General features: G+C 41.0%; 2 protein-coding genes across 3 annotated transcripts in view; one reads left to right on the forward strand and one right to left on the reverse strand.

Moving 5' to 3' along the window:
* sec24d (SEC24 homolog D, COPII coat complex component) overlaps nucleotides 1–22,043 on the forward strand; it is a 367,406-nt gene that overhangs the window by 25,478 nt on the left and 319,885 nt on the right. The gene's annotated exons all lie outside the window — the stretch shown is intronic.
* The window catches only part of kcnip4a (potassium voltage-gated channel interacting protein 4a), a 49,253-nt gene that overhangs the window by 5,273 nt on the left and 21,937 nt on the right, over nucleotides 1–22,043 (reverse strand). The window contains exons 1-2 of one of the 2 annotated variants that reach the window (XM_070854490.1): nucleotides 20,189–20,300; nucleotides 3,369–3,493 (exon numbers count right to left, since the gene is read on the reverse strand). In XM_070854490.1, coding sequence (XP_070710591.1) covers nucleotides 3,369–3,493; nucleotides 20,189–20,300 — 237 coding nt within the window. Of the gene's footprint in view, nucleotides 1–3,368; nucleotides 3,494–20,188; nucleotides 20,301–22,043 lie in introns of those variants that run through there. The other variant, XM_070854491.1, reaches the window with a different exon arrangement.

The following is a 22,043-nucleotide window of genomic DNA, read 5'->3' on the forward strand; positions in this document are numbered from 1 at the left end:
TGATAATGAAGTGAAGAGAAAGAATCAGCCTGCCAGTGCCTCTAAAATGTCACTCATTAGCATCCAATTAGTCTAATCTGTCCAAAAACAGGTGTAAATACAGTGAGGTGAACTATTTTTTAGCTTTGCTCGGTGACTCCCTGGAGACATGAGTGTTAGGAGAGTGCTATTAGTCTCCTCATTTAACTTTAGGCAAGACAGCAAATAAGAGAAGAACCCAACATTTCAAACGGTTCCATTGAATGTCTAAGTTTGCTGGAGAAATTCAGAGTTATATTCAGAGTTATAAAGACTGCAAAGTTGTTCAGCGCTGGGAGAAAACCTTGAACATGAAATGTATTCACTCCACAGCATCTTTGTACGTTTGACACAGACAGTTTTTCTTTGTTGTTTAGCAGAGCTTCTGTTAATTAGAGCATTGTTTATGTTCTACTACACCACAGTGAAGGGGCTGTCAACAGTCAACCTTTTGCTCAAGTAGTGCAAGGAAATGTCATGTAATTAAGTACTTGAATGGAGAAGGGGGAGATTTTTTAAACATGCAATTTCACCTTGCTTGTAGTGCCGGTGCACACCTGTATGTGTGTGTGTGTGTGTGTACACAGATGGGTAATTACAGCTGTCAACACTCGTAGCACACTGATTGAGTGTGACAGTAATATACAAATGGCTGTGTTCCAAGTCAGCTTCTTCTTCTTTTAACCTTGCTCACAAACCCGTAGGAAAATTAAAGGTCAGCGAAACTTTGTGATTGTTCAACCAAGCCTCACACTGATGGCAGAATTCATCTGATTGTATTTTATTGTCACTTTTCAGCCTCACAATGACATTGGCCAGGGAGGCAGCTTTTCAAGTGAGAATGAAACCAGTGTGTAATCCAGTTATCATCACGTACAACACACTGCCCCTGCAATTCAATTTAAAGTTCAGTGAAATAGTTTCACTCACTTAATGCCTGAACTGCCTTAAGGTCCCGTCAGGATAAACTTTGATCTTGCTGAGCTAAAAGTCAGGACCTTGTTCACACTCCATTCTTTAGATAAGTCATTAATATCAAGCTTTTGGGAAAGCAATTTTCTTGCAATACATTTTTCTCTGCATCAGTGAAGCGCTGACAGATGAATGAATTACCCCATTAAAGACATACAATCATTTATATTTGGATATTTAACATTTATGAATTAAGGAATTTAGCAAAACATCTTAGCAAACAGGGATGTTAATGCTTTCTTCTCTACATTTTTATAATTGCAAGGTTATGGTCATGGCACATTTATATTTGTTTATTTTCTAGTTTTTCATATTTGTATAGCCCTTTATCCACCTCTAACCCAAAACCAATATAAAGGGCCAACAGTGGTTGAAATAATATTTGTAGCATGCTGTCTAGAGTGATAACAAATCAGAGTGTCATTGTCCACTTGCCTTTGCATGTTGTTCAGTTTTACACATTATTCAGTGCCAATGTCATTAGATGGAAATAGAGGTCAGAACATGTATTTGCATTCATTTGATATGCTTGTAAAATTGGCTCATCCGTGATAATAAAATCACAAATGCAATCTGCGAAATTTGTTTCTGAGACTTGTGAAGCAATGCAGCGATAAGCAGGGTGGAGGATGAAATAAACCTGTGAACAGAGGCATCATTGCTGATGGAATAGAAACTGTGGGATCTTAATCTAATGCCAGAGGCAATGCCCCGGACTGTGAACTATGAAAGCCCACTAGACGTGAGGACAATATTGTGTTATTTCCTGTAATTTGAGGTCAAGGGATTTATGAAACAATGGATTCACCTGACCTTAACTCAAAGTCCACCTTTAAAGTAAGACCCAGAGCCAGAGGTCTTGTTTTGTTCCCCTCTAGACATATTGCTGGATCTAAGACAAAGCTCCACTTTAACCACCTGTGCTACAAGTGAATGACAAGTTTATTGTCAGGACAAATGACCTCATCCTGCCATCCACATTAGAGGCATTTGATTTGCTTCGAAACCCTGGACGACAAGGACAAAGGGCCAAATTTCTCATCTTGGGAGTCTTGCCAGCTCCTATTAGTCTGGCTGGCCCTAAAAGCTCGCTTTTATTCTGCCAATGTCACCAGGTTGGGGCAAGACAGAGATGAGCTCTTTGACCCTGGCAGTTAAAAAATAACTTGATGATGGACAAAAGCTGTTTAATATCTGTATTTTAAGTGACTCTTTCTCTCAGTTTGGACTTCTGCCACTAGAACACCTGTCTTATTATACAGCAGTGATGAGTAACTCTGAATGACGATGAAAAGGAAGTTAATCCTTAGACTTGTTACATCACAGATTGCAGTCAGTTTTTGTGCAAAGAGAGGAAAACTGAGGGGTCAGTCATTAGATGCATCATCTCTGTCTCTTGGCAAAAATCTTTGCCAATCCATCTTGTAGTAGTAGATATTTCACTGGAAAAGAGAAAACTCTGACCCGCTGGTGGTGCTACATAAAAGGCCAAAGTCAGAAGGACTCATCCTCTGGGCAACATCGATGTCTGTACAGAATTTCATAATAATCCATGAAATCATTGCTGAGACACGACCGTCCCTAGAGCCATTCCACTAGCATGGCTAAAAATAAAATGCAAGATCGGTAAGGTAAAAAAAAAAAAAAGCTAGGCTGTCTAAACATATGCAATATTCTCTCCCTCAGCGTCAGAGGATTGTGCAGCACAAATTAAAGGCCTCATTAGTACACTTCTTACCTCTTACTCTGTCTCAAGTGGAAGCGGACTAATGGGCAGGCTTTGCAGGGACTTGGCTGGAGCGCAGTGCACGCTCAACAGGAAACAGAAGCCCAATGGAAATTCCACTATCACAGGACTCGCGCGGTCCTCCTCTCTTTCATTGCCAGACAATTTGGGTTGAGTTAATTCTGGGTCATCTCATTACGCCTCACACCAGAGGTGACAATGAAGTCAGGTGGTTTTATATGGGCTGCTCTGGAAGACTTTGACCTCTTCCACAATGTGTTTGAGATCTGGCCTAATTATCATTGGCACAGTGAACAAGGTACAGAAATTTCAATTATCTGTGCTAAGCACAACTGGATGTGATAACATTTAGCGAAAGATGTAGATGATTCAGCAAAACAGCAATCCTAAAGTGCTTGATTACTATTTTACTGCCGCACAAGCAGAGTAGATGCTGAATAGTGATGAGGACTACAGGGAAGTGCAGCTGCAGAGACTTGAACATCCCCGCCAACTGTAGGAAATTGTAAAAAAGAATAAATCAAATAAAATCAAAGGAAAACATGTTTTTTGATGTCCGGCATCAAAAACAACCCCCACCGAGCCGTGCATTAGGAATGGCACCGGGCTGCACGGCGGCCTTGACACTTACATTCTTGAAGCCGCGGTAAAGAATCTGTAGCTCCTTGCGGGAGAAACGGGTCTGAGCTTCAAGCTGTTCCAGGCCTTCAGGGCGATGGCGGACTGCAGATAGTTCAAGCTCATCTTCAACACTGTCTGGAGAGGAGGAGGAGGAGGAGGGGGGGGAAGGTCAGACGTGAACAGATGCTGGTGAGAGCCTTTGAAAATGAGCATTTTTGAGGCTAGATTTTGACATATCCCACATACGCTTCCAAAAGTCAGCAGTAGCTAAGCACATAAACGTAGACATTTGCTTAGACTTCTTTCTCCATATTTTGGTACAAAAGATTCTAGGCAACCTTCCCAATAACAAAGAAAATCCAATGAATTGATTTTCTTTTTCCTCTAAATTGTATCATGTCCTTTTATTTGCAAATGTTACTTCACAAAACCAAACAAAAATCTTAACGCCCTCTTCTTCTTCTACAGCAGAGGTAATTAGTGTTACTGCGATCGCAGTACGAAGTCCTCATGGCAGAGAGCCTCTTCAGCTGAACCCTGTGAAACTTTATAATGGGCCAGTAATGATGGCAGATGCTGTCTGGGCCCTGTCATCGACTGCACTGTCCTCGCAGTACAGTGTTTGACTTGTTGGCGCAGGGCCTCTCATATACCTGAAGTGTGACACAGTGTCTAAATGCCTCATTAGCTTCAAGGGTCTTATTGTGGCCCACAGCCAAAAGGCCATGTCCTCTGACAGACCACAATTAACCTGCTGCTATGGAGCTAATGCTTTGTATTCATGTGGGAGGTTAACTGATATATTATAAGGAAATGAAATAGCTGTTTGATCTCATTCTCATCATCAAAGTAGTCTAGCAGTGGTGGAGGTACAGCTGTGTAATTATTACATTCATGCTTATATGCCTTGTTTAACACCAGACATCCCATTTGTGTGTTCAGTGTATGAATGCGAATGCGATATTCTGCAACGTGCAAAAACTCTTTCAGCTGTGACAAAATTAATGCAGAAAATCAAAGTCTGGATTCTGGAAAAAAAAAATACATTCTAGTCTGCATAAAAACAACACATCAAATCACACATTCAACAAGGATTATTATAATCAACTGTAAAACCACAACCCCTTAGTGAAATACTGAAAACATATTTCTAAAAATGAATGTTGTAGCTGAACTCCAGCTCCAGCAATTATATTCAGTGTGACTGAAGCCGATACTGAGTGTTATGTGCCCATACCAGGAAAAGCCACAGGTAGGAAAAGCATCGAGACAGCAACAACAAAACAACCACGACAGAGAGAGACAGAGAGAAGGACAGAGCCTTGGAAGAGCCACTTGCTTTGATTACTGGAGGATGACTTTTTGGTTGTGGAGCATGGAAAGAGCCTCATGAGTCGAGCTCTCACCCCGCGCTTGTGGACAATCCTAGGGTAACCTGGGAAATACAGCATCAGGTCTTACGGTTACCCAGGCAACAGCCAGCCTCAGTACACTCTGGGCAAAGTGGACATGCAGGAGGCCAGGGTCAATTAAAGTTCATATGGGCATATGGTGACCTCATAGCTTCTTCAGGACAACAACACAGTATTGGACTGTATTAGTTTAAAGCTGCACCAGGTGGCTTCAAAAGGCAGCAAGAGATGACTTAAACATACCATAAATTATGATTATGTGATGCGATGTACATTTAATAAACTCCCAAAGCACAGCAACCTGGACACAAGGACACAACTGTAGACTCTGCACTGCAGCCATGATAGAAGCTCTGTGAAACTGCACACGGGCACAATGGTGCTTCTGACTAAAAGCTAATGTTAGCATGCTAACACGCTCACAATGACAATATTAACATGGTGATGGTTAGCAGATAATGTTAAAGTGTACAATGTTCAGCACGCAAACATTTGTTAATCAACCCAAAGTACACAAAGTACAGCAGAGACTGATGGGGATATCAATTGTTTTGCAAAAAGTAGATATTTTACCAGACAACTTTGATGTGCTGGTATCACTGAAGTCATTAGGATCTGACAAGAATGTCTGCACAAAATTTCATGGAAATCTATCCAGTAGTTTTTGAGATATTTCAATATGGATCACTTTTCATTTTCATCTATAGAGGCACACTGCTAGCATGGATAAAAAAAAATGCAATATATGCAGTGAGATGAAAATAAATGTTCCCTCTTTTGCTTTCTGTGTGCATCTACGTTTTAACAAGTAACAGTGAAGTACATGTTCAAGGCTGCCTAAATATGGCATCACTGCAAGTCACCTGCAACTAGTTCACTAGGTTACATTACTTATTAACAAGTCTCCCTGCACAATGCAGGCCATCAGTGTAAAAGACAGGCTCTGAATATGATATGGAGCCTGCGACCTCATGGCAGGAAGTAATTTAATATCTCATCAGGTGTCAGCTCTTTTCACACACAGCCAAGCATGCTCCATGACAAAAGTGTATTTTGCTCCTGTCAGTGTCTAACAAAGGTAGCTTGGTACATGACTAGTAAGCTAAAGGGGCCTATCCAACAGTTTGATTGAAGGCCCCAATTCAGACAAAACTCTCTTACGTTATTTGCAGCTCCCGTCTGAGTATGAAAGTAATTAAGTAATAAGTTCACAAGCCCATTTCCCTTCCTGCTTTGGGCTATTCTGAAAAATTTAGTGTGAGGTTTGATGGCAGCAGTGGGCTTTAGTACGAGCTCTCGTGTGCTGAAAACCATTTGTCAATCACGCAAACACGCAATTAATTTCAAGGGTGCAATCATGGTTAAAAATGGTAGAAGAGGTAGAGCTCAGGGAATGTTTTTAACTAGTCAACCTATCGTCAAGATGGGAGATGTAAGAGGACTCTATAAAGCTGGGCTATAAAGGGACGGTAGTAACAATTGCATCACGGAAAATAAAGGCTATAAAAATTGCATCATAAATCTGCAACCTGGTCTGGCAACATCATGTCGGTCCAGTGGAAAACTGTCTGTGGGCATAGGAATGGCCCGGTGTTAAAGTATAATTATACTTGAAAATGGTTGGTGTGTGTGTGTGTGTGTGTCTGTTCAATACCAAAATCATTCCCAAAACTGATCAAGATCAGCTGATGAAAAATGTCCACTTTTTCCAAATTGTAAATTATATTACAGAGAAACGGGATTTCCTTAAAAAAAAAAAAAAACTGCAAATACATCTTGAAATAAAATAAGAGTCTAGAGTCATGCTAGCAGTGTACTGTCAATGCTAATGTGATCACACTAATATGCTGGCAATTACAAACAGGTATAAGGTTTAAAGTGGCAGATGGTTTACTGTTGTCATCGTCTCACATGTTAGCACACTAACATTTCAATCACTAAACACAAAGTAGAGCTGAAGTTGATAGCAGATGTAGTAGTGGACCAATCAAAATTGGACCTGATGATGGCACAAGAGTCACTGTCTATGTTATTGCTAGTGCTTTTCTACTATTTTGTATGGATATTTTTAGATTTACAGTGGTGATTCATGATTCATGATATCTACTACAGCAAAAACCATGTTTGAGGCGGAATTTATTTTGACCACATTTGACCAAAAGCAAGATTTCCTATCATCTCTTGCCAAACCCTCTTTCACCCAGCTTGCACGGACCCAACAGAAGGGTTGCAAAGTGGAAATCCCATGTGTTCTCAGCCTTTTCACCCTCACAGTGTGCAGAGTTAAACACAGCACAGCTATAGAGCAGATGGTTAAAAGCTCTTGGCTCTGATCTGGCACAATGTACACAATAATACACATTATGATGCACAACAACGATCTCATACAAGACACTGTTGACTCTTTTAAGTCTTGTTGACCAGCTTTAGGCCAGTTCATATCGCCCTCTATAATGACACAATAACTTTGAGATTTAGAGGATGAAGAGACACAGTAGAGCTCTCATCCGTTCTTGTTACCTGTCTGACACTTCTTCTCTTCCTGAGAGGAGAAGAGACGTCTGAGTGCCCTCGCTGAGGTTGAACTAGACAGATGTTGCTTTTCTCGACAGCAAGCTGCCTTTAGTTTGGGAAAAAAATACTGTACTAACCAGATACATCTTTTCTAGCTTAATGCTCAAGGACAAAGTGGTGGGCTTCAGTGTATTTTTTCCCACCTGAGCAATGTACAAGTTTGGGATGTAGTGGAAACATTAGGTTAGAAAGAATAAAATCAGATGATCTGCACTGTCACTGATAGAACTGAAAGTGTGACTGTTGGTGAAAAGCTGAACGAGCATGAAGGCAATAAAGGGTGATCTCTAAAGTGGAATAAAGAGTATGAGTGACACAGAGCTTAATCAGGCAGGAAAAGAGCATGCAGTCACGGATGTCTGATTAATGTTTGCCCTTTTAGTTTACTGACAAAATGGATCCGACACTTGAGTATGTGTGTGAAAATGTAGAGAGCAGCTTGTGCTGCGCCCTGGTGCCCTTACCCACAAAGGTCAAAGGTTACCGTCTTGCTAAATGGGTGGTGTTGTCCTGAAGAATCAAGAGTATCAAGCAAAAATGGAGGATTCTGGAGAGTCTGAACAGTCATTACGTGCACACACAAAGTCATGCCACACTTTTGCCTTCCTCGAAAAAAAATAAACACCTCAGCAGCTTGTAGAGAGACTGCTGCCATGATGGCAGGTTGTAGCTGAGTGTACAGCTCATCAGAAGTGTAATTCATCAACACCTATGAGTAACAGAGGTGACTTAGTCATTTTATCCTGTGGCAATACAAGGAAATTAGATTGAATGCCCTATGAGGGTGATAGATAAAAAAAATGCCTCAGCAAAATGTAATTACCTCAAGACATCATGTAACTAGCTTTGTAGACTATAGCCGTAAAATGGTCTACTACACAGTATCTTCTTCATCAATGAGCCGACAAAAGCACAAGAACCCTTAAAGCCTGAAAATAAGTGTAAGAATATTCCCCCCCGAAATGAGATTGGACTGATCAATTATAGTTCACCTGCTAGACTCCCTCAAGGTTTGTGATTCAGGAGTCATTTATTTCAAAGGTTAAGTCAAGCTAGAGGGTGAAACCTCACTGGCCCTAAATCAATTAGACCCATGAACCGAAAAAAAGTGGCTAATAAATATTTGATAAATCTATATCATGTAGAAACTAAAATGTTTTCAGTTGAACATGGATGAACATGGCTGCTTGATACCAATAAATCTTCAGTTCTTGTGCTGAACCACGCAGTTTGATGAAAGGTGCTGCTGAGCTTGCTGCTTTTTTGTGGTGGTATGAGGGTGTATGTACAGTAAGTGCTACACAGAGGCAAACGTTGGCCTGAGGGTTCTCATGGGATGGATTAATTTAATACGGAGAGAGCCCCTTACTCAGTATGAGATTCATAATAAAATTAGTCTAGGTTTAATCTGTGTGAAATTGGCCAGGATCATTTTCAATATGAGGCATTGATGGCATTCAACAGCCCCTGCATTTTATTTCGTCACTGTCTCTCTCGGTTGTTGCAAGCTTTTCTCCTGTGTCGTCAGGCTAAAATAGTGTAGCTTCATCTGCGTGTGAGATACTACCACCACGTGTTTTGTCGCAAGAGCTTCTGTTTGTGTGTGTTTCTGTACGTGTGTGTGTGTGTGTCGGACATGAGGTCTTAACTTATACAATTTGGCTCCAGCTAAGGCACCAAGAAGGCAGGGCGAACGAAAGTAGGCCACGACTCCGAGGGAGCACAACTTATCTTCTGACAGTTTACATGATAGTGTTACACCCAGCAGCACGCAGCATGTGAGCCTTTCCAGCCTCAGTAGTGGTCTGAAGATCATTGACCACACTTGGACAGTGGCTCTGTGTTACAGTTGGTAACTTAGTCTAATTGAATGAGCCTCAGTGACGTCTCTTGGCTTCACTCACTGCTTGGAATAGAAAGGCCTGTTGCCACAAAGGTAATGTGAAAACCCCTTTAAATAATGAAAAAGCTAAAGCATAGTTCTTTTTGGTTTTGAAAACCTCACAGACCTAGCTGGTCTGTGAGGCTGCACTTTGGCACCGAAGTACTTGGAGCTAAGTGACAATTGAAACACGGTGATGTTTAGCAGGTATAAGACATTTAAACAGTTCAGTAGAAAGACGAGGGGAAAGCAATGCAACATAACTGGGGGATAGACAACATAAACCCTCTGATTCAAGCACACTTCACATCATCAACAACATCATTAGTATTCTTTGTGATCCTATTGATAAAGACCACTGCTGACAAACTTGAACACCTGAACCAAACTTAACTGATCTTATCTCAACCTGAGCCCACTCCTAATATAGCCTGTTTTAAGTCCTGGCAAGACAACACAGAACAATCAACCGCCAATCTTGGGGTATCGAGTTCATCACAAGGCTGCACTGTGTCTACCACTGTCCATTTAAGGGAAAAATATGCAAACATAGTCACAAAACAGGTATGGGTGATTGCAGTGGCAGGCAAAAGCAGTATTTGCTAGACATGATCAGACAGTTATTCTCAGGCGTTAAGCTGACAGTAGTATTTAGGATCTCAGGGATCTCAAGTCCAATTGGAATTTAAATTCTTGAGCTTCAGTTTGATTTTATTATTGCTTTAGGCACAGTATAATCAGTCTTCATTTTCTAGGACATTTCAAGTCCCTTCTGTGAGTGATTTTATCTGGCAGTGGACGCCAGTGCTGCCCTTCCATCTTTCTGCATTTTAATGTGACTCCTTGGTTGTGGTCCAAACTGGTTCCTAGTTCAGAAGTAATTAATTGCTCCAAAGAGAATTGGAGCTCAGAGGTTGATTATTTTCCTGACTTAGTGATTCGTTGTGATACGTGCACAGACATCTTGAGGCTCCAACCACCCAGAGAAGGAAATTTCATCCATCTCGGTGCACCATGGCCGCGCCCGAAGTAACAGACACAGGATCATGCACCTGGTCATGCAAAAAGGGCACATATTTAGTCAGGACCCAAAAGGGCAGGTGCTGTGCATGTGCCTGTGGGTCAGTGACCTGCATCATGATTCCCCGTCAACACATGATACCAACCATACCTTCAACAATATAATAAGTTATGTTGATTTACAAAAGCTACGATCTGATGGACGGATAGAAGAGTGAACAACTGACAACAATCTAACTGCAACTACAGAGTCAGATTAAGGCACATTTCAACCATAGCCTATCTGTGTAACTGTATAACTGAAAAAAACTGCTTGCTTGGTTGCGTAATACAAAGGTCTAAGATAATGATTGGTGACGTGCTACACAGAGGCTGGTCAATAACTCTTTTGAAAGGTCAACTCGGTATTAGCAATGATGTCATGTTGCCATATGGTCAATTATACAAATGCAGAAGGAAAAAGCCTTTTATGGAAATTAAATCTAAGCCAATCAGCAAGCCAGGGGATCAAGAGACCACTGTAGGCTAAATATCTATTGGGTCAGTGGGCAGAAAGCCTGTTCACTTTAACACCTCATTCTAGTGTTTAAATCCCAAGGCTGCATGTGTTTTTCAGCGAAACAGGGACAAATGTGACAGGCACTTGGCAGCTAGCAATTAACTGAAATTACACCCAGCGAGACAGGGGACGAGGACGGCAGATGAGCAGGGTCTGGCAGCCTGGTCATTGGTGGATTTTATCCATGTTGGCGTGACTCCCAAACAAAGGGAAAAAAAGTCCAGTGTGATAGCAGTCCATCCAGCTCGCCTAAAGTTACACCAACACCACTGGAATGAATTTCCTCTTAGCTGAATACAAAGTGTCTCGAGGCTATTTTGATTTAAGCTAATGCTTAAGCAATGCCTCAGTCAACAACACAACTGCTTACATGTGATGACAATCTTTAAAACACAAAACATAAGGAGAATACATTGATGTAATACTTTCATACAGCATGTTAAGATTAGATTGATAAGGAATTTAATACACAGTGTGATGCAAAAACAGCAGGGTGCAACATAACCCAATGCCCGATGGACCAGGGCCAGTAAAAGTTTATGCAGGGCAAGATGATTGGCCATGGGCGCATTTTAGAAGATGTCATGGTTTTCAAGACACATGACGAATGAACAACTCATGTGAAATGAGTGAAAAAGGTGAATGGAAGTGCAACAATGAATGCATATCCAGATCTGCCTGAGGACAGAAGATAAAATGTCTGGCTCCCTTGCAAAGACTGACCTTGCCTTTCCTGAGGTGTAATGAATTTTCCTTTGTTGCACCAAATATTTTCTAATGCTCCAAAACAAATTAAAGCCGACATCCAGAATACCAGAGCTGCCGACAGTGGACATCTGCTGATTACAATTCTGCTTTTGCAAGTGTTAGATCTGCAGATCCAAGTCAATAAAAAAAAGTAATGCAAACACAGTCCCCAGTGTGTAAAGAGACAGGCTCATTTTCTATCAGATAAATCACATGGCCAATGACGGAGGTGAATATAGATCTGCCATTTATTCCCATTTGGTGGGCCCAAATACAAATAAGCCCTAAGATTGGGGTTGGGAGGACGATATGTCATTGCTATTATTTAATAAAACAGCCTCGAGTTCCTTATGGCAGGCAGGAAAAATAGTAGCGAAATCGACTTAGGACGAATAGGAAGGCAGGGTCACTGAATGGCCCCTTAAAAACAAAGCCGATTGGGCACATCATTGAGACCACAAAGAGTGACCGTCTGTCCAGCTACCCTGAATAAAAAACACTGTTTTGCATTTTAAATCTTCCCTTTGAGCTATGAACTAGATATGACACTCATCCTGGGAAATTATATCAAGGTTTGTGCTTTGCTGTCAATGATCCAAATAAATCTGAGTCCAAGAAGACTGGGAATGGAGCTGTGTAAACAGCCAAGTGGGCTGAATCCTTGATTATTCCCTTCAGGTTAGATATTATTAGGCAGAAGGCAAAGCACCACAAAGTACAGTAGATCTTTACTAGCGAAAAAGAATGCATTAGCTGTCACCTGCTGCCATTTTGCAATCTGCAACAGTATGTTTTGGCTCATGCACTTACAGTGGTCATGATCAGTTCAATTTGAGCATAAGAAATGTCAGTGTCCTGAAGTCACAGACTAATTTTTCAGCCTTAAGATGGACGTCAGATTTAATGCTGTCCTTTGCTGTTCTGAACTGAATGTGACTGACTGCACTGACTGGAGCGCTGGGGACTGGATGCCAAGGTTCTTTATGAGGAAGAGCATGCTCTCACACTGGCCGTAATGACACACTATCAGAGGGCCGAGGCATTTATTAGAATCTAGGGGAAAGAGCAGTCTTTGCTTTTAATTGCAATCATTTGTCACTTGGAAGTGTTTCAATAATAGTCTGTCTTAAAGAAAACCGTGCTCCAGCATTGGCAGGAAAAGTCCTCCGCCCTTTCTTCTCCAATCAGTTTAAATATTATAAGGTAATAAAGATTATACTTCAGCTTATAAGTTTAGAGCTTTCATGGCGGAAAAAAAAAAATACTGTCGAACGTCTTTATGACTCACTTCCAAGTGAGTCATCTGTATTCCAGTCACAGACAGGAAACTCACACTGATGCTACCAGTCACCCAGAAAAGTGCGTTAATGGATTTATGGATTTTATTCTGACAAGATAAGCACTGTTTATATTTCACATAAACCGCCTGAGATCCTAAAAAAAAGCTTTTTGGACTGAAACTAGATTTTTATATACATTATATAGTCCAGATCAGCCAAAAGACAACAAAATATCCAAATAGGGGCAATATGGCATCTGTTTCAATTTGAGACTGAAAAAATCACCAGAAGTACAACAAAATTGGCCTGGAGGGTTGATTACCTTTTAACTTGCTTACTTTATTTCTCCTAAGACAATGAGGCGTTACTCACTTCTGTAATGAAATGGAGCTTGCCAGTTTTGTGACAGAATGATTCATGGACTGCAACACCAGCCAATTTCACTACGACAAGTAAAGTGATCTGTCGTTATGTTGCCTGTTTGGATCTCTGGATCTTTTGCACATCAGTTACTTGTTTGATTTACAATAGACTATGTCTGAGTATTTAGAAAAGGTACTGACTAGCCCCGCAGCCTATGATGTATGGTATTTTCCTCAGACTCAGTGCAAATTAAAACTTGCAGAGCTTTGTGCGGCTAATGATTTTGACATACTATTGAAGTCACTGGTAATGAGCAAGATTCGCTATATAATTACAAGTCAGCACTTTCGATCCTACTGTACCAGTTCCCTTTACATTACTGCACCCAACTGATGAAGTTTGCAGGAAGACCAGGCTATTTCCGCCACTTACTTCCATCACAGATTTTTATCCTCAATCAGCAGAAGGGATGAATGAACTCCTGCAGTTTGGGCAGAGTCAGAAACAAAGCAGATCACTCTGAACCAGGGAGACAGAGTGTAAAAAAAAAGGAGAAAAAGATTCAAACCCATTTCTTTTCATCTTTGGATATTACAAGGCACTATAAAGCCTGGTGTATTCAATCCAGCAGAATCCCCCCCCCACAAAATTTGTAATTAGCTATACTGTTGGCAAGGAGCTATTGCATTATGCATGAGAACCTATGTCCTTAGCTTAATTATGGGAAATATAGTTGCTGGATTCATGTGGCAACAAGATTATTCACTTAGTTGGCTAATTAAAGGCACGAACACACTGAATAAGCATACTGGATATAGACTTAGACTTCTTTTATATATATATAACCTTGATTGAAAAATAAATACCACATGTGCAGCTTAAAAACTATAGAGAGAACTGAAGGTTTATAAAGGAGTGATTCATAATAACACTTAAACTGCGCAACATTTTCCTTGAATAAAATCCTCGCAATCTGCATACTTAAACAGCGTTTGTGGTTCACATCACAGGACACTGTATTCATCAGACGATATCACAAGCTGGTGCTTTAGAGACACTGTACATTTTACTGCGTCCCTGCGCTATGCTAGAGAGGTCATTTAATTAGATACATCTTTAACAATACAATCTGCCTCCAGCTCACGGAGCCTTTAAGCACCGCAATCATCCATATCAAATCATTGGCTCAGACGCATGTGTCATCCTCCTTCTATCAGACTTTATTATCTGTGATGTTTTCATCGAAACTGATTGCTTGAGTGATACTTGTCCTTGCTCTCCTGACTTAAACTGACAGGCGGCCTTCTTACTTTCAATAAGCTCTTCCGCTGTGCCCTTCTTCATCCCTCTAAAGACCCCAAAGGGATCTATAACTTAGGACGCTCAGGCAAAGGTTAAGTCAATCATGTGACCCCTCTAAATAGGCATCATGGAAAATAGCCTAAGGGTAATTGGACCAGTTGATTATTGTCCTTTAGATGGATTGGTAAGTGGGTGAACAATTACAGCTTGCAGGGGAGCTTGCATGTCTCACACTTCACTTCTAATGGAGTCATTGTTTCTTTTAAATTCTACTTGTCTGCTTGAGTAATATTAAGATTTATTTCCCAAGTAAACATGGCCAATTAAATTAACTGGACAGATCTTAAATACAGTCATCTGAAATAATGAAAAAGATGCATAACACTTCTGCTGACTCGACTTTGATGATGGATGTGCGACTCAACAAAGAAAACAATCCAATAAAGATGCTGCGCATTTTATACCCCGCCCATAAACTAGGGTGTGTGTACTGGAAATGTACACACTTCTGCACTTAACAAAATGAAGAACTCACTTCAATATTTTACAGTGTTTCAAATCAGTCACTGGTGGCCTACTTTAAACAACACCATGAATACCTGCACAAGAAATTAAGGCTTGAAGACCACTATGCCTAACACCATCAGTCTTGGACTTCTACAGTGGGAACAGCTTTATACCCAAATGATGTGATTATCAATGACAGGCCCGTCAGAACTGCTAGATCACAACTGAATGCCACCAAACAACAGCAGAAAGGTCATTCATAATTTCGCATCATAAAAATTCAACAGGCTTGTTTGATTTTTAAAAGTCTCTGTCTACAAACACAAAGATTTGCCACCGGTTTCAAAACGAACACAATTTTCTTTCTGACATTCCTCCAGTGGCATTTCCTGATACTGAACGACAGCTAGATGCTAATGTCAGCACGCTGACACACTCACAATGACACTGCTAACATACTGATGGCAGGTAATATTGATCATGTTTCCCTTTTTAGTTCGACACGTTAGCTTTGCTAACATTTGCGAAACCAAAATATGAGACAAATGTAACCTGATGATGGCGCTAGACAAAAACTGAAGGGATCTATTATCATTCCAATCCGTAAGGGGGACATGAATGAGTATACCAATAAACTTTATTTATTGAGAACGTTTCTTAAAGTTACAAAGTGCTTTACAAAACAAAATTTGAATAAAACCAAAAGGACCAAAGGAGACAATTGTTGAGATATTTAAGTCTGAACCAACATGTGACTGACCAGCAGTGTGATCCCCCGAATCAGGCATTAGCATTGCTAAAAATAGCTGGAGGCAGGAAAATGAACACATTTTATTGATGAATTACAACATGCAGGATCTGCTCCCTGTCTAGATTTACTACTAGATTTACTGTCTTTTGTAAAGGCATCATACTATCAATATATCTGGTAAATCACTTGATAAAAATAACAGGAATGTTTGGTGTGGGGTTAACCAAGTAAATTAAATACCTGAAAAGTCAAATAGGTCCTCACTTTTGTACAAAAATCACAGAAAAATTTAATGCTGTCAAAAAATGGTGTCGCTCATTGCTCTGCAATACTGGTAAAAATGTATCTCGTGATGTATACTGTCATATTGCCGGAATCCCATATAATACTATTGCAGCATGTTAAAATAAATATAAAACAATAATTAATTAATAATTAATAAACAAATGAAATAGTAAAGCAGGCTGGTTAGGCACATTCAAGTAGAGGTTTAATGTGTCTCCTCCTTAAATAATATTTTTGTGAAGGATGTAATGGTCATTGTTGATGGATGTTACTCTGAATGGGTTCACAATTTACCAAATGAGCATCACGCTGTATTGCAGAGGACTTGAAACTAGTAACTGAGACCATAAACTCAGTTGATTTATTACCTTAGTAAACATGATCCTAATGAGAAGTAGGATAGTTTTCTCAACGAACATACAATCTGGCCTCCTTTTTGGTTTACGGCACTTCAGCATTGGCTTCACTTTTCAGACCTGTGAGCATCTTCTATTATATAGTCTTTGGTTAAAATTAATGTGGGCAACGGGTGTAAAGTGGGTGGGGGACAATGAGCCTTCACTACTTCTGACATTCCAACTTCCGATGGGATTTACTCAGACCTGACCCATCTCCAAACTCAGCCTGTAAAGTTTTGTGACAGCATCTAACACGACTGTGACGCAAAATTTGTCCGCAGACATATAAACACCTGGCAAAGTATTCAAAACACACACAGAGACATCTCACCAAGTTATCAGCTCCCAGCGTGAGCCAGACTGATGATGTACAGTTTGGACTATTTTCTGCAGCCCTGTGATAGATAAGGTATGGCTTGACTGCAGTTGTTTCTGCGTCAACATGTTGATGAGCCACAGCCGTGACCTGTTAATAACTCCAAGTAAAAACAGATAGTCAACAGCAAAACTGGTCCAGGTCAGCGCTGACACTAACTCTCTCTGCTGCCCGGCCATAAATCCCCATCAAGGACGAAGACAACACGAGAACTTTGTTAGATGGATATCAGGGCTAAGACACTCTGCACTCCCTCCTGATAATAGCAAACAGCGGGTCCAAATTGACACAGCGTTCCATCCCTGTTCGGGTAATGGTGTACTTGTGAATGTCTGTGACTGGGCTGGGGTTGGGGGGTGCTGCTGCATGCGGATGAACCAGAGAATTATTTATCATTGTGTGACACTCTGATTAGTCTGCACCCTATGAGGCTTTGTTCAGCACTTTGCACTAATGGCTCTGTGTTGTACGAGCGTAAGTAGAAATGTACATATGTGTGAAAGGGATCAGGGCGTGTGTGTGTATGAGACACAAAAAGTGAAATTCGATCCTTGTTATGCCTCAAGCAGCCAAGCAAATGAGACTAAGATTTGAATGTGAAGATAATTAACAAAAGACGGTCCAGATTTCTACAAAAGTAAAAGAATTTCTAACAAGAGGACATTACATCATTTTACTAGCCAAGTGGAGGCATACTTTGCCAACTGCAGTGAAATTCAAATACAAGCCTTGGGATAGTTAGCAGGAAAACACCAGTCCAGCTACATTCATAATTAAACTGAAATTGGCTACCTATGTGCTGTTCGCCAGGCCTTGCTGCCTTGCTCACATTCACATTACAATGCTCTGTTGATTGTGCATTGGCTGATGCAATGATTGTTGTTCTTCTTGTTATGTTTCTCCAACATGGACGCATGCCAATGGCAGTTAATAAACTATTTTTTCAAGTCTGAAGTCCTCACGATCTGCAGCACAAGTGATCAGAGCCTTGTTCGGTCCCTGCAGGCCGGGCAAGTCCCCCTCCGTTTGCAATGTATGGTCTGCCACGACTTGATCTTTATAAAGCTTTTAGTTTCTCTTTGCTGCCAGCTCACGCTACAGTAAAGAGCAGTGCACAATCCATCCAGACTGCGCTCTCTGCTCGCATCCTCTCCTGCAACTGAAAAGTCGCCAGCGCAGATCTGCAGCTGAGAAACTCCCTCAGCATTTACCACGCAGTCTTTTAAAACAAGACCTTTATTCCCCAGATGCCTCGGTGGAGCTGCTCAGGTGGCCAGCAGTGGAGGGCCGTGATCGTATTGGGCAGCTCCCAGCTGTGAATATGTCTGACTGTATGAATGTTAAGCAGAGCGTGCAAGCTCAGTGAAACACCTCCTTAGAGGTTTTATATGAAATAAAAACGTGAAAAACAATTTTCAGTTGCTGCAGAAGGTGACAGCTGCAAAAAGGATTTATGTTATAAAAATATGAGCAAGGTTCATTCTTGTGACTGCTGGGTTCGTGTAAAAGCTAAGCAGCAAAGCAGTGCAGTAGTTCAGTGGTTGGATCTGTCGCTTCACAGCAAGTAGGTTCTGGAATCTGATCTCAGCACCATAGAGTTAGAGTCCGAAACCTGGAGCTGATTAACTGAGCAGCAGATGCAATGAGAATTAATTGTTTAGGTCTTATCTAGCATAAACGACAACCATTTGCTTGTTGGAGTTTCTGAAATACCATGATTTCTTTTCTTTCCTTTCCTTTTTTAATTAAGTACTATTACTATTACTAGTACTATTAAGTAAATAGTTTTGCAGGGGCTTTGAATTTATATGACAGAATAAACATTGTTTTTCATTATGTCATATAGTAAAAATAATATCTTTGAGTTTTGCACTATGGGCTGGTTGGATAAAACAAGCAATTGTTGTCAACATAGGCTCTGGAAAATAAAAAGAGGCTTGATAGAACATAATGTGTTTCAGCTATAATCTGCCCAAAACAACATGCAGTTTACATGAATTTTAAGTCTCCAAATTACCCACAGCTGAGACTGCAAGTGTGAATATGATCTGTGATCTCGAGGTTTCACTTATGTTCAATTTCTTCTGCCCCCCATGCCACCCTCCTCCTCCTGAACATGACTTCAAACGCATCACAACATCAATACCTGTATTGACTGCTTGTCAGGTACCATGGGCTCAGACAGCAGATATTCTGTTTTCTTGTATTCTGTAATTACACTCTCAAACACCTGTGTGGAATACAGAACACATCGACTGGCAAAAAGCGCTCGACACGCTGGTTGGACATCTGTATCGTATCACTGTGGAAAATAGTCAATATGATGACGGCTGCATTAGTTAATGCTTGGGAAAGCAAGTGTCAACTGGCCACTGTTTAGTGAAGCATATAAACTGTTACGCAGGGCATGAGCTTCTCAGTTCTCCCCAAAGAAAACACTGCTCCAATGTGCCTTTGAAATAACACATCCAGAGCCAATCCAGAGACGCCAACAACTCTGCGCTCCATCTAAACACTTTTCTCAGGTCAGGTCAGCTTTTTCCAGCTACCCACTTTTACACATTATCACTTTTCTTATCCTCTCCCTGAATACGCACACAGCATTGGAGACCTCTGATTGATTAACCTAATTAGACAATAAGTCGTGCTTACTAAACAGAAGTCTGATGGATGGGCTGGTTTTGAGCTCAAATTGCTTACTACGCTGCTCTACTTTATTTAATGAGACAACAGCAGTAGGTCCAAACTAAACTGTTTATTTAGGCCAGACCCTCACTGTGTACAGTGAGCCTCACTGTGCCCTTACCTAGTAGAGTATGACAGGTTTGCATCGAGTGCACTATGAGCTGCGTATACCCAAAGAAGTTGTAAATGTTGAGGTAATTAACATGACACATTGACAAACTATGTATGCAACAACAGAGGAATAACCGTGACACAACCAAGAATAAAGAACTCACAGGCTTGAAAATGACAAACAGTCTCTCATTTGTTAACTCTAGAAATTTCTCACTCCAGTCACATCACAAACTCACACATTTCTGTCCCATTTTCTGTTTTTATAACGTCAACTCAAAAGACAAGACAGTCCATTTGTTTTTTTCTGAGTCATTGAGTCTTTCCTGCTTTGGTATGATGACCTCAATTAACTTATAAAAGCTTTCAAATTGCTGTCTTAGCAACTTTAAGTGTGTTTCAAAGGAGTTTGTTGAAACAAGAGTAACACTGATGGATCAAGGGTACAAAAGCTGCAAAATGAGGAGGAATAACTGAGTGAAAATGCATTAGCAAATTTCATGACAAATTACATATCTTTCAGAAAGCAATTTTGTCTCTACTTCTCATTTCTTCCACAGTCTCCATCAGTGTCTTACCCTCTGAAAAGCTGATGAGCCCCAGGAGGTGCAGCAGCTTGATCGAGGCGAAGACCAGCACCACGATGCCCACTGTCTGCAGCCCCTCGGTCTCCCAGATCGCACTCAGCATTGCTCCACCGTCTGCCCATTCCCCTCCACCATACCCCGACCCGAACCCGGAGCCCGAGCCGGCCTCTTCGCCCTCAGGACCAGTGTTGCCACCCGGCCCTGCGCTCCAGTTCCCCTGCACCCACTCCAGTGCTACACCGGCCCACACGCACGGGCCGGGTGCCTCCTGGCACCTGCCTACTGCCTGCACGCTCCCTAAATCCAGTCTGGGCAAGGTTAAGGGATGAGAGCAAGAAGTACTGGCCTCAGATTTGTGAGAAGCCTGAAGTCATTAAGGATCTCTCTGATCTTGAGGAGTCAATCACAATTTAAAAAAGCTGACTCGAAGAGGAATAAAGTCCGCACATGCTGATCTCAATGCTTCCTTCTTTTTTTCTCCTCTCCTCGCAAATGAGGAGACATGTGAAAGCAGTGGAAAAGCAAACTCTGCTCTTCTCTGACAGTTTGTGGCTCTCGCTCTTTCAGGCGCACTGACTGCCTCACTGCAAAGTAAAGGGAGGGAAGATGAGAGGGAGTGGATATGAGTGAGGGAGTGAGGAGGGAGGGGGGATGAGACAGAGGCAGAGGGGAGGTGTGGTGCTCCAGTGGGAGATGCACAACCTCTCATAAGCTATGCATGTTCACATTCATTTCAGATATGTAGAAAAAAATCCTATAATGCAAATGCAGCACTGAATGATATTTAAATGCATTTTAATCGTATGTCGGTTTTCGTGTGTTATTGTCTGCATGTTTGTGTTTAGACACTACCACGGTATAGTCATATCATGAAATCATGAAAATAGTGCTATTTCTAGGCTATATTAAGGACTGAAGTTGAAGATGATGAGAAAGAAAAGAGGGAAAAATAATTCCATTCAGAAAAGCAGGATGCACAGACAAAACAATAGCTTTCTTATGTGGCGGTCATTGTAAATCCATCTCAATCAAACAGACAAAATAAATCTCTCATACTATGGTATTGTTTTCTTAAATGGATTAAAGCTATGGGAGAACCCCAGTGCTTCCACACATAAAACCAGAATGGGAAGAATCAAAAAGAATTGCTACTGTAACGGCAACAGAAGGGAAAATTCATAAATTTGTCCACCTATGTGTCAGTCCTGCCCCTCCAGGCCTCTAAGGCTGAGTTTAGGAGGGCTTGATGGGTAAGGGGAATAAGGGAGTGAGGGGAGTCTATGTAGCAATGTAAGAGTATAGAAAGTGAGAGGAAAAATAGAATCAATTCAAGCCGCTTCATTAAATGTGACCGCTTGTTTTCAAAAGGAGTTTGATTCCACTGAGATGTAACAGACTGATGAAGAGAACAAAGTGAGAGTGTGTGTGTGTGTGTGCGTGTGCAAGAGACTGAGGTCGATTCATGTAGTCAGTGTTTGTAGCAAATGAGTGAAGACACCACCATCTACTGTCCCTGTGTAGTCATAGTCATTATAATCCACCATTGTTAAATAAATCTATAGAAAACAGTGTCTGAAATAACTGAACTTCATTTACAAAATGTATAATTTAACGCACCATTGCAGCAAACAGCACTACATGATTAACCTGGCTACGTACATGCTCAAAGGGCCCAAAAACACTCATGAATTTTATTCATTCATTTGAAACTCTAACCAGGAGTAAATTGACTATTTTGAGCAACAGAAATGTGTGATTTTTCTGCTTTTAATCTATTTAAACTGAAGTCAGCCATCTATCACTGATGTAAATGCACAAAACCACCTTAATCCCAACCATCACAGCA

Source organism: Pempheris klunzingeri, chromosome 23 (assembly GCF_042242105.1).
Source record: "Pempheris klunzingeri isolate RE-2024b chromosome 23, fPemKlu1.hap1, whole genome shotgun sequence".
In the NCBI taxonomy this organism is placed as follows: Eukaryota; Metazoa; Chordata; class Actinopteri; order Acropomatiformes; family Pempheridae; genus Pempheris; species Pempheris klunzingeri.